The sequence below is a fragment of the Nematolebias whitei genome, chromosome 13 (assembly GCF_014905685.2).
Source record: "Nematolebias whitei isolate Nwh7 chromosome 13, NemWhi1, whole genome shotgun sequence".
NCBI lineage: Eukaryota > Metazoa > Chordata > Actinopteri > Cyprinodontiformes > Rivulidae > Nematolebias > Nematolebias whitei.
The window spans coordinates 5,178,800-5,191,181 of record NC_056510.1 but is presented as its reverse complement, the minus strand read 5'-3'; the positions used below and the strand labels follow the sequence as shown (position 1 = coordinate 5,191,181).

At 42.2% G+C, this 12,382-nt stretch overlaps 2 protein-coding genes across 2 annotated transcripts in view; both read right to left on the bottom strand.

Moving 5' to 3' along the window:
• The window catches only part of ccdc141 (coiled-coil domain containing 141), a 16,409-nt gene extending 12,812 nt beyond the window's left edge, over nucleotides 1-3,597 (bottom strand). The window contains exon 1 of the mRNA XM_037687162.1: nucleotides 3,445-3,597. Within this exon, the coding sequence (XP_037543090.1) occupies nucleotides 3,445-3,597 (153 nt within the window). The remainder of the gene's footprint in view (nucleotides 1-3,444) is intronic.
• Nucleotides 3,598-7,981: 4,384 nt separating this feature from the next.
• The window catches only part of si:dkey-230p4.1 (trichohyalin), a 15,090-nt gene continuing 10,689 nt past the window's right edge, over nucleotides 7,982-12,382 (bottom strand). The window contains 8 exon segments of the mRNA XM_037687161.1: nucleotides 7,982-8,215; nucleotides 8,931-8,963; nucleotides 9,313-9,522; nucleotides 10,087-10,239; nucleotides 10,328-10,399; nucleotides 10,483-10,992; nucleotides 11,086-11,217; nucleotides 11,291-12,376. Coding sequence (XP_037543089.1) covers nucleotides 7,985-8,215; nucleotides 8,931-8,963; nucleotides 9,313-9,522; nucleotides 10,087-10,239; nucleotides 10,328-10,399; nucleotides 10,483-10,992; nucleotides 11,086-11,217; nucleotides 11,291-12,376 — 2,427 coding nt within the window. The 3' untranslated portion in view covers nucleotides 7,982-7,984.

Sequence of the window (12,382 nt, the reverse complement as noted above, 5' to 3'; positions counted from 1 at the left end):
TGTTTTTCCTCAGCTGTTTTCTACCAGAACAAACTGTGTGCTTGTGTTGGAGCGTCCCTCTGGATGATCCGGTATCTGAGGCATGTTGACCGTAAAAAGACACGAGGTGACGCCTGATAACACACACACAGAGCCGGGCATCAGTAAATAGTTGGAGCTAAAAGAGGAACATCTCTTTGACAGACTGGATGACCTCCAGCAGCTCTCAGTTCAACTCGCCTGTCAGAAAAATACTCATTTAAAAATTTTAATCTGATCTGACTTTTATTTAACTTGGAGAGATAGCCTGCTAACATATAAGAAAGCTCTCCGTAAAGCTAGAACTGTATATTATTTATCTTTAATAGATGAGAATAAAAATAACCCCAGGTTTCTGTTCAGTACCATAGCTGGACTAATGAAAAGTCCCATCTCTGCTGAGCCATGTATCCCTTCAGCTATAAGCAGTAATGACTTCATGAGATTCTTCATGAATAAAATTATTCAATTAGAGAGATAATTCAAACCATCCTTCTTACTATTGCCTCTGGTTCCCTGTCAGATGAGGCAGCTTTATAAATCTCACTAGAATCTGAATTACCATATGTTTGGATTGTTTTTGTCCTGGTCAGGTCTCTGAATTGTCTAAAATAATAGCTTCATCCAAACCATCCACACATCTGCTAGATCCCATCCCAACCAGACTGATATTTCCTCTAATTAATACACACATTTTGAATCTGCTTAATTTGTCTCTAAATGAATGGTTTCTACAGCATTTTAAGGTTGCTGTAATTAAACCTTGATTCAAGAATTCTGGCCATTTATAGACCTATATCTAATCTAACATTCATCTTAAAAATTCTAGAGAAAATAGTTGCAGGTCAGTTGCGTGAACATCTGCAAAGAAATAAACAGGAGTTTCAGTGAGGGTTTAGAGCTCACCATAGCACTGAAACAGCACTGGTGAAATTTACTAATGATATTCTCATGGCTTCACACAAGGGACTTGAGCCTATACTGGTCCTGTTGGACCTCAGTGCTGCATTTGATCACAATATTTTACTACAGAGGCTTGAATATGAAACTGGGATTACAGGAACAGAAATGGTTTGAATCATATTTGTCTGATAGATTCTAGTTTGTAAATGTAAATAATGAATCTTCTTCATACACGAAAGTTAGTCATGGAGTTCCTCAGGGTTCAGTGCTTGGACAAATACTCTTTACTTTATATATGTTTCCATTAGGTAAAGTTATTAAACAGCATGGGATAAATTTTCATTGTTATGCTCACAACACAATTATATTTGTCCATGAAACCCAATGAATCCAATCAGCTACTTAGATTACAAGCATGTCTTAAAGACATAAAAACCTGGATGATCCCTAGTTTTCTGCTTTTAAACTCAGACAAGACAGAGGGGTTTTTTTTATTTTATTTTTTAACCTGAGCATTTTAGGAATATGTTTTGCAGTCTTTTACTTTCTCTGCATAGCATGTTCAGGTTGTTGCTTAATAGACCATATTATTTTATATTATTGGTGTTTAGTGTATATCTTAGATCTTTGTACACTGTTTCTTTATGCTTTATATTCTTATTTTGCTATTTTTGGGTATAACTGGGTAAATAATTTCATTCTGCCTCATGTATTATTTTTTTCTCACATGTACCACATGTGATGTGAATGACAATAAAGAACTTTGAACCTTGATTAATTTGGCTTCCAGTTCTAAAGTTAAAAACCTTGGTGTTATTTTTTTTAAATCAGGATGTCTTTTAGCACCCACATTAAAAATGTTACCAGAACAGTTTTCCTCCACCTGCTCAATATTGCTGAAATAGAAACATTTAGTCTAAAAATGATGCAGAAAAACTGGTCCATGCATTTGTCACATCTAGACTTGACTATTGCAATGGTTTATTATCTGTGTGTCCAAAACTTCTTTAAAAAGTCTTCAGTTGATCCAAAATGCTGCTGCCAGAGTTAACTGGAGTTACTGGGAGAGATCATATCTCTCCAGTTTTAGCTTCTCTCCATTGGCTCCTTGTCAAGTCCAGAATTAAATTCAAAATCTTACTTCTAACCTACAAAGCTCTCAACAACCTAGCTCCATCTTATATTACAGATCTTACTGTTCCATATTTTCCTAAAAGACCACTTTGCTTTCAGACTGCAGGTTTACTTGTGGTTCGAGTTTCCAAAAGCAGAATGGGAGGCAGATCTTTCAGTTATCAGGCTCCTCTCTTGTGGAACCAACTTCCAGTTTCTGTCCATGCGACTGACACCTTGTCTACTTTTAAGATTAGGTTTAAGTTTTGATAAATCCTTTATCCTATAGTTAGTGTTGGCTTGGTTTCCTGAGCTATCCCTTAGTTATAATGCTATAGGCTTAGACTACTGGAGGACAAATTGATCACCTATCCTCAAATGAATAATTACAAATGAATACAAATGCATATTTTATATTTGTAATTATTTATATCTTAATATGCTTTTTTTTTTCTTTCTTCCTATAGAAAGTACACCTGGACCTGCCATTCTGTGTTTGTTTGTTTCTCCATCCAGTTTTCTCAAACCCAGCCACTTGAAGCAGATGGCCGCTCGTCCTGAGCCTGGTTCTGCTGGAGGTTTCTTCCTGTTAAAAGGGAGTTTTTCCTTTCCACTGTTGCCACTGTGCTTGCTTAAGATGGGAGACTGTGACGAAATGAAGATTAAATGAAATCTGCTGATTTCCTTACATAGAGAACTTTATCCAATTGTTTTTTTGTTTGTTTTTTTGTACGTGAATATTTTTGAACATTACCCTGAGACAACTTCTGTTGTGACTTAGCGCTATACAGATAAACTGAAATGATTTACATGTTTTGAATTTAGAGATCAAAGGAATCAGTATAGCAGCGGGGTTAAGTTTCTTTAAATCTCTGGTCAAACTGGTTCTAAAAGGTTCAATGTCTGGTTCTCCACCTGCAGTTCAAAATAACAGCAGAAGTTTTAATATTTTATATTTAAAGAACTCTCCTCCATCAGCTTCAAACACGACATTAGCTCCATCAAACTGGGTCTGGAACAGGGACACAGATTTCTAGTCCTGCAGCAGAAGGAGTACGAGTTTGTTTTCACCAAGTCCCTTCCCTTTTTGTTCTTTTAAAAAGGAGGGAATCACCATGGCGATCAGTGACTCAGCAGGTTCTGGGTCGGTGGAGTAGGTTTTTCTTTGTTCTATTGATCCGTCACGGTTCTGTTTATAACTTATAAAGATTCTGCAGGTTTCAGAACCTAAAGTCCAAAACCAGAAACAGCAAACAGGAAAAAGTTTCAAAATAAAGCTCATATTTTCTTCAAAATAAGAGTCTGGCTCTGTCATAGCTCAGATTGTTACAGAGGAGGTTCTGATGGAGTTTTGGTTCCCCTCAACATTTAACCCATTTCAGTCTGGAGAACCTTGTTGGGTTCTGGTACCTGCAGAACGGAGATTACGATCTGGGTCCGGCTGGTCTGGATGGCGATGGTGCTCAGGGTGGAGTAGGACCCAATCGGTTTCAGCTCTCTGGTTCTGGTCTCCTTAATCTGGGGTCCACATGTTAATTCAGTCCCTTCTGTGATTCCGGTCATGATGAGGGAAAAATTAAACAGGAGATCCTGTTTCTGGGAGAAGGAGCCGATTGGATCTCTTTACGGTTCTGATTCTGTTGCTTCTTTGTCCCACCATCGACCAGTCCAAACCTTCACCGACAGCTGCTGGTTCCCTGAACTCGGATGGTGGAACCTCCTACAGAACACAGAGACTAAGTGTTAGCATCAAAATGTTCTACAGTTCTGCTCAGTTTACAGACAATTTAGTTACTAATCAGTCTAACATGCATGTTTGTGGTCTGTGGGAGGAAGCTGAAGTACCTGGAGAAAACCCACACATGCACACAGAGAACACGCAAACTCCACCCAGAAAGGTCCTGGGCCGGGATTTGAACCGGCGACCTTCTCACTGAGAGACAACAGCTCAACCAACTGAGCCACCATATGCATTACTACACATTTCTATCTAAATTGTTAATATAGATTATAAAAAGAAGAGGACCTATGACAGAGCCTTGTGGAGCACCCTTGGATACCAGAAGACTAGTGTCAGAAAGACCTTCCACCTACACACACTGTGACCTGAAAAACAAGTCATTCTTAAACCACTCAACTGCTTCTGAGAAAGTCCAAAGTCAAAGAGCCTCTTCAACAAAATGTCATGGTCGCTGTATCAAAGGCCTTTGATAAACGAATAAAACCAGTGCAAAGTGTTGCTTTTTATTTAAAGAACCGATAAAATCCTTTACTGTATTACTTTTAAAGTTGCTCTAGTAGTACTGTGCATTCATCTAAAACCAGACTGTAATCCAGTTAAAATACTATTAAAGGTTAAAGTCCTTCACTTGTTCACCAAGGCCTCCAGAACCTTGGTCAATGCAGACAGCTTGGAGATGGACCTGCAGTTACTCAGATTGGTCGAGTCCACACCTTTAGAGAGGGACTGAACTGAGGGATAAATTAAAAATATATGTCAGAGGAGACTAAATAAAATCAACTGCTTGTTTAAAGTAAAATGCTTCCAGTTTATCTGGACCTGCTAATTTTTTGAGTTCAAACGTTTAATTATTTATTATGTATCCTTGAAAATGTTAAAAGGGAAAAATGAAAAGGTTGTCAGGATGAATTCTATGGAGTACTAAGAAAATCAAAAATAAAACTTGAAGCAATAAAATGCCTCCTAAAGCAATCGAGCATCTCAGGCAGTCGGAGAAAACTTGAGTCCTTCAGAAAGCAATTGGAGCTCTAAGTAACATATCTCCTTTTAAGAATTTGATGATCTTCCAGAACTTCTGTGGATTGTTTGGGTTTCTTGAAACTTTGGACAAAAAATATTGGGCTTTTGTTTCCTTATAGCAACTGTTGAAGCATTACGGAGTCTCCTGAAACTGAGCCAGAGTCTGATCCAATTTCACCCTTGCTATAGTAAATTACGCTCTTGAAGCAGATTGGAGAGTTCAGGAAAAAACCCAAGCATTTTTTCTACCTCTTATCCTAAATGTTATCAATGAAGCATGTTTATTTACTATTTTAATGAAGATACTATGAAAGAAGTTCCAAGCATGTTCAGTATCGGGGATTGCATAAGTTCTGTCCCAACTCAGATGACCTGGATCATGAATGAAACCTTGTTCGGAGAAATGTTTCACGGGTTGAGATTTAGGTGTTGCAGTGTTTCTCACTGCAGCGATGACACGGTGATCACTGAGGTCATTAAACTCTGCAGCAGAAATACAGTATATATATGGGCAGTGGTGGAGAAAGTACTCAAACACTATTCTTAAGTAAAAGTACAAATAAACAAACAAAAATATACTCTAGTAAAAGTACCTCATTAACGTTTTTACTTGAGTAAAAGTACTTGCCTTTAAAAATACTTGAAAGTATTAAAAGTAAAAGTACTTGCTGAATGTATTACCTAATACAATGGTCTATCATTAAGTGTGCCTGTTTGTATATTTTCTGTAATACATTAATAGTGTTGTGTCATTTTAATGTTTTTATTGTGTTTACTCTGTGACACAGTTCACACTTGGACTTGTGATTCTGTGCGTCAGAATTTCAGGGACGAGTTAAATGCCATTAAGTAAAATAAGAAAGAGGATTATACCTTTGAAAGTTTTTGTTTAACACAAATCAAAACCAATAATGTGTCATTTTAACTGCAGTAAACACGTTTAAGTAAAAGTTGTCTGATGAAAAAAGAAGCATTAGACACAAAGGAACAGGCTCTGATCAGTTCAACTCCAGTTTGTCATCAATTCTAGTTAAAATACTGTCTAGTCAAACTTGTTCTGGGTCAATAGAGAACAATATTTTAACTTCCTGACACCATTTTCAAAACTTGGACCCGAGTGTCGAGACATCTCTTGTCTCCTAACATCCCATGAACTGACACATTTTAATATTGCAGCAAGAATTTCTTGTTCAAGTTCAGAAGAAGTTGGTTTTCAAAGTTTTTTAAGTCCAGTCTGGCTCTTTAGGGAGAGAATCTGTCCTGCTGCACTGAACAGTCTTTCAACAATCTTTCAATAATCTTTCAATAAGGTCATGGGTGGTGAGTATCTTCTGGCTGACTCTCTGCGGTGGAATCCATTTTGGGTGTTAGTGGTGCTGTGGGTGCACCCAGATCAATAACGTAAATACTAGAATATACGTCATTGGCCCAGTTCTTCTTGAAGGTGGGTCTAACGTTACCTGCCCACTTTGCAGTGATTCAATGGACCAACTCCCCTCTCACCGTTAGTTACTTTCAAACTAACGAACAAATTAATAAAACTGCAAAGTGAATGTAACTTGTAACGCAACGCATTATAGAAATGTAGTGTAGTAGAGTACAGATACTTAATGTAAAATGTAGTAGAGTAAAAGTTGAAAGTGCTCACGTTAGTCACATGAAAAATGTATTTAAGTACTTGTACTTTGTTACATCCCACCACTGTTTATGGGGAACATGTGTCAATATGAGCTATGGGGGAGTGGTGGTGCAGAGGTTAACGGCGGGCCAGTGATCTAGATGGCAGCTCTCTGCTCCACACAGAGGGCTGTGGTAGCTCAGCCGTCTGTGCTTGTGTCAGGAAGGACATCCGGCGTAAAAACAATTGCCAAGTCTTTGTGCGAGTTACTTGGTTGTGGCGACTCCTGAAAAAGGGAGGAGCCAAAAGAAGGAAAAAAAGTCAATATGAGCTCAGTGATGATTTTTCAGGCTTTGATGTTTGGTTTGTTAGGACTACTGACCGAAACAGAATTAAAGCATCACACTGAGCTTTCAATTTATCTGGAATCAGCTGCAGCTGATTCCAGTTCAGATTACTCAGGATTGCATTCAGTCCAGAAACGAGCTGCGCCAAATATGGGAGCTTCACTGGAAGCTGAAGGCGTCCTGCAGCAGCCAAACTGGTCTATCTTTTGGTCTATCAGTCCTAAAAATACTGTAACCATTGAAGGAAACCTCCCGATTGTGTACAGATTCAGATTTCAGTCACTTCAGACAACACGATGACGTCAGCATCAGTAGATAATGCTCAAATAGGAACCAGATCCATTTGTTAATAAGCTCCTTACACTGAAATGAACAAAACAGAGGCCATTCTTTAAAACCAGCAGGTGTAGCAAAAGTGGACTCTACGTCAGGCCCAGGGTTTGATTCAACGTTTCCTGCCATTATCAACAGCAACATAATCAATACCCCAAATGTTAATGCATTAAAGTTTGTTCTTTTGTGAACAGACTTGATGTAAAAAAAATAAATAAATAAAAAAAGACGTTACTTGCATGGACAGTAAAATGATCCTGAAGTTTCATGATACAAATAAACTCTTTAGGTTCATGCAGTTTGTGAAGAGCAAATAAATAATAAATAAACCCAAACACATCTCAACTGACAGGAAACACAGTACCTGAGGCTCGGTGCTGCTGATCCAAACGGTCCTCTGCTAGAACTGTGGAGCCCCAACAGGTCTGAGAGGTGGCGGCACAGCTGAGGCGGGGGTGGGGGGGGGTCCACACGGGGTAAAAATAACTGAGGATTATCACTGAGCCGAGGGACAGACACACATCAACAACACAACCCTGTAACAAAACAGCACTGACATTAAAAAAAACTTTGTTTTTTATTAAAATATCCACAGTCGGCCTCACACTGGAGCATCAAGAGAAATATAACTATTTTTTAAAATAAATAAACAAAAATAAAAACAACCAAGTCATAAGAACAGAAGAACTGAGACGATCAGGACTTCATCTGTTATGTGTTTAACCTGGACCTGGTTCTGGTTCCACACCTGAACGTTTGCTTAGACAGTGCATTATTTTGTCGTACTCTGGTCGATCAATAAAAACAGTCTGTTAGATCAAAGACACAATGGACCCAAACAGGAAGTGCAGAAGCTGCAGAGACTCCGACTCTTCAGGTCTTAACGGTCAGTCATTGTGATTGGCTGAGGGAGATCCTAAGCTCCTCCTCCCTCAGGCTGCGGTCCAATCGATGCGTCTCAGACTCCAGGACGGTGGGGACGGGGTGGCGTGTGACAGCAGCCAGAGAATTGGTGAGGTCGTTTCTCAGGGACAGCAGCCATTGGCTGTTTCTGGAGGACTGCTCGATAAACTCCGCCCTCTGCTGCTGGTCCTCAGCCAATGAGAGGCGGAGCTGACTGAGCTGGAGGAGGAGACAGAATGACATCATCAGTCTATATGGACACTCAGGTCGTTTTCACACCTGACTGTCCGATAGACTCGGTTCGGGACCAATATTCATGACCTTTTGTTACATTTGAGCTGGCGCGTTTGCATTCACACTGCACTGTGCAGTCGAGTCAACCTGTTGAAGCAACCTGTTCCCCCGCTCGCCTGTGGGGGCGCTGCACCTAGAACTACTGAAAGAAACGACACAAAAACCTCTGAAGACACATCTTCTTCTTCTTCTGTAAATAAAAATAAAAACGAAGTGGCATCAAGTTTTAGCAGTTTTAGGAGTTATATTTTGTCATTTTTCAAAAATGGACTCAGCATGAGCAGAAGATGAGACAGAAGACCACGGAGAATATTGTTTTTCACACAAGTCAGCTGACGGCTCCATATGAGGTCAGAGAAATGCGTGTTTGTTTTCCCTGCGGAGCGGGACCCAGTCTGTTTACATTCAGACTGTACTCGAACCGCGCTGGAGTTCGCTTCTACCGGACCGAGACCTAGGTTTTAGCCCGGGCCAGAGTTTGCCTTTTTGTTCCGTGACAGAGTTCGATGGCGCGTTCACACCTCCCTAAACGAGCCGGACTTTCTAGGAAAACGAGCTAGAGTTCGATTAAAGCGGACTAAACAGGGCTGGTGTGAATGCACCCTCAGAGGGTGAAACTCTTCTTCTGCGGTGCTCTCACCTCGTCTTCCAGCTCCTTCACTCGGTTCCGCAGCTGCACTTCTTCTGTGGTGTTTGTAAACTCCTAAACACACACACACACACACACACACACTCACCATGAGCAGTGCTCTTGTCTAGAACACACACTGACACACCTGTGTGAGTCTCACCTGAGATTGTGAGATGTGTGTGAGCTGCTCCCTGAGCCTCCAACGCTCCTCCTCCACCTGAGACACACACATAAAAAAAAAAAAAAAAATCAAACAAATCAATAGGTCTCCATTTGTTTCAGTGGCTCTACTTGTCTCAGATTGTCTCTACTTGTCTCAGATTGTCTCTGCTTGTCTCAGATTGTCTCTGCTTGTCTCAGATTGTCTCTACTTGTTTCAGAGTGTCTCTACTTGTCTCAAATTGTCTTTACTTGTCTCAGATTGTCTCTGCTTGTCTCAGAGTGTCTCTACCTGTCTCAGAGTGTCTCTCAGTGAGTCTCGACCTCTCTTCAGTTTGTCTTTCTGGTTTTCCAGATGGGAGATCTTCTTGTCCTGTCGTTTCTTGTCCAGCTCCAGTTCAGCTATAAGACGCTGCAGAACCATCAGTCTGTTCCCCACAACCTGTGGACAAACATTTCAGTCCAGGTCAATCAGGACATCAGATGTAAATGTCCCGTCCCACACTGCTTCCTGCTGCAGTATCATAGACTTTATGGACAAAGTGTCCCAGCTTCCCTTCTTGTTGAGACCTGAATCCAGCAGGATCCAGTTTACAGAAGCTACCATCTTGTACTTTTGGAACCAGAGTCTGTGCGCAGGTTATGTGGGCTTGAAGCCCCGCCTACTCCACCCCACACAGTCATGGTGTGTTAAGGTGTGTGCTTCTTTGGCTCATCAGGTCAGAAAATGAATCATAGAACAAACAGCAGCAAGGTGAGAACTAAAGGAATCAACAAGAGTCACACCTGAAAAACATTACAGAAGGTGTGTTTTTTTAATTTAATAAGGTCAGTGACCTGTTGCATCAGGTAAAAGGGTGGGGCTTAAACTTGGACTGGAACCATCAGTCCAACAAGGAAGCTTGTTCTGTTCTGACTTTACCATCTGGGTTCCTGGCAGAGCTCTAGGTACCTTAGGTCTGTGTACAAAGAAAGACTCAGTCGGACCAATCAGAGACACACTGACCTCATCTGTGTTGGCCCCTGCCTCCAGACTCTGCTCCCGTTGGTGGGCTCTCTCCCTGTAGCCAATCACAGCTGCCTCCGTTTGCTCCAGGGCCAGACGGACCCGATCCCTGTCCTCCTCCAGCTCCTGGTTCCTCTGAGTCAGAGTGTACACCTGTCCAACAGCAACAAACTATGAGGGACACAACTCAGTTTGCAACCCACAGAGACGCCTGATTGGTGGAGGAGAATAGTCGGAGTACCTCAGCTTCTCTCTGCTGAAGCAGCCTCCTAATCCGTTTCTCCTCCTGCAGCAGAGAGACCTCCTCCTCTTCCTAAAAAGAAAAACAAACTTGTGTACAACTATGAGGGATTCATTCAGGAGAATCAGGAGTAAAGAGTTTTATTGTACACTTACCTCTCCTCCTCCTTTTTGCCTCCTCCTCTGTCCTTCTGTGTACTCCTGCTCCTCCTTGTTCTCAGCAGCCTGTGAGAATATCTGAGGTTTCTGCTCCTCTAACAAAGTTTTGACCTTGCTTAGCTCATCCCGACTCTCCTGCACCTTCCTCCACACCTCATTTAACTTTATATCTTTCTCCTCCACTCTGGACCTCCACTCTTTTTCCACCTCCTCCTGTTTCCTCCTCAGTGTCTGGGTTTCTGTGTGGAGAGCTTTTAGCTTCAACTCCTGCTCCTTTTTCAGCTCTTCTACTGTACTCCTCCTCCTCCCCTCAGCTGTCTCCAGCTCCTCAACTAGCTCCCTCCTCCTCTGCTCCAGGCTCTTGACTCGGGCTCTCAGCTCCTCCACTTCTCCTTGTTTCTCCACCTCCTCCCTGACTGCATGCTGGCTGTCCTCTTTGATCTTCTCTACCTCCTTCTTTTTCTTCTCCAGTGTGCTCCTCAGACGCTCCCCCTCTGCATGGCTCTCCTGATTGAGGAGTCAAAGAGGTAAAACATGATTCGCTTCACATTACTCCTCATCAGATGTGTACGCATTTGTATCCAGAAGGAGGTGCTGTACCTGTAGGAGGACCTTGAGCTTCATCATCTCATCCAGCGCCACTTTCAGACCCTCCTTCATTTGCTGTTTCTCCTCCTCCTTCTCCTTCACCTCCTGCTGTGCTCGCTCCCTGCTACAACTCAGATGCAACACCTGAAACAGAACAAACCGTTTCATATCACCTCCTCTTGCTCCTCCTCCGCTGCAACCTTTACTGTTCCTGTACCTGACTTCTGAGGGAGCTGAGGCTCTTCTCCATCACATCCACACTCTGTTGCACTCCTCTCAGTTCGTCCTGTACCTCCTCTCTCCTTCTGCACTCCTTCTTCACCTCCTCTTCAAGGATGATGATATTGTTTCTCCTCTTCTTCAGCTCCTCCTGTGATTCAAGCTTTTCCCTCTGCTCCTTCTTTACCTCCTCTCTGAGTAGAGATAATTCCACCTCACTCCTCCTATGTTCCATCTGCACCTCCTCTCTGCAAGTCAGCACTTCCATCTCTACAATTGCTAACTTCTCTTTCAGCAGCTCCTTCTCTTTTTGCACCTCCTCTGTGATGACCATCAACTCCTTCTTATTCTTGCTGAGTTCCGCCTGCACCTTGGCACTTCTCTTCATCAGCTGTTCCTTCACCTCCTTCTCTTTTTGCTCTTTTTCAAGTTCTTCTTTAAGTACAAACACTTCACACTTGCTCCTCATCAGCTCCTGCTGCACCTCCTCCAGCTGCTTCCACTCCTGAACTTTCTTGTTCTTCAACTCCTTCCAACTCCACTCCTCCTCCCTCTTTCTAAGTTCCCTCTGGAACTCTTCTTGGGCCTCGTCTTTCTCTTTTTGCTTTTTTTGTACCTCCTCTTTCAGAACCATTATCTCTCCCTCAAAATTCTTCAGCTCCTCCACCTTTTCTCTTTGTCCCTTAGACATCTCCTCCCTAAGAGCTGTCACCTCCTCTCTGTTACGTCTCAGCTCCTCCTGTGCCCGGAACTTTTCACTCTCCACCTCCTCTCTCAGAGCTGTCACCTCCTCTCTATTCTTCCTCAGCTCCTCCTGTGCCTTGTCCTTCTCCTTCTGCACCTCTTTGAGAGCCATTATTGCTTGTTCCCTCTTACATAGCTCCTCCTTTGCCTGATCTTTTTCCCTCTCAACCTTCTCTCTCAGAGCTGTCACCTCCTCTCCGTTACGTCTCAGCGCCTTCTTTGTCTGATCCTTTTCTCTCTCCACCTCCTCTCTCAGAGCTGTCACCTCCTCTCTGTTACGTCTCAGCTCCTCCTTTGCCTGATCTTTTTCTCTCTCCAACTCCTCTCTCAGAGCTGTCACCTCCTC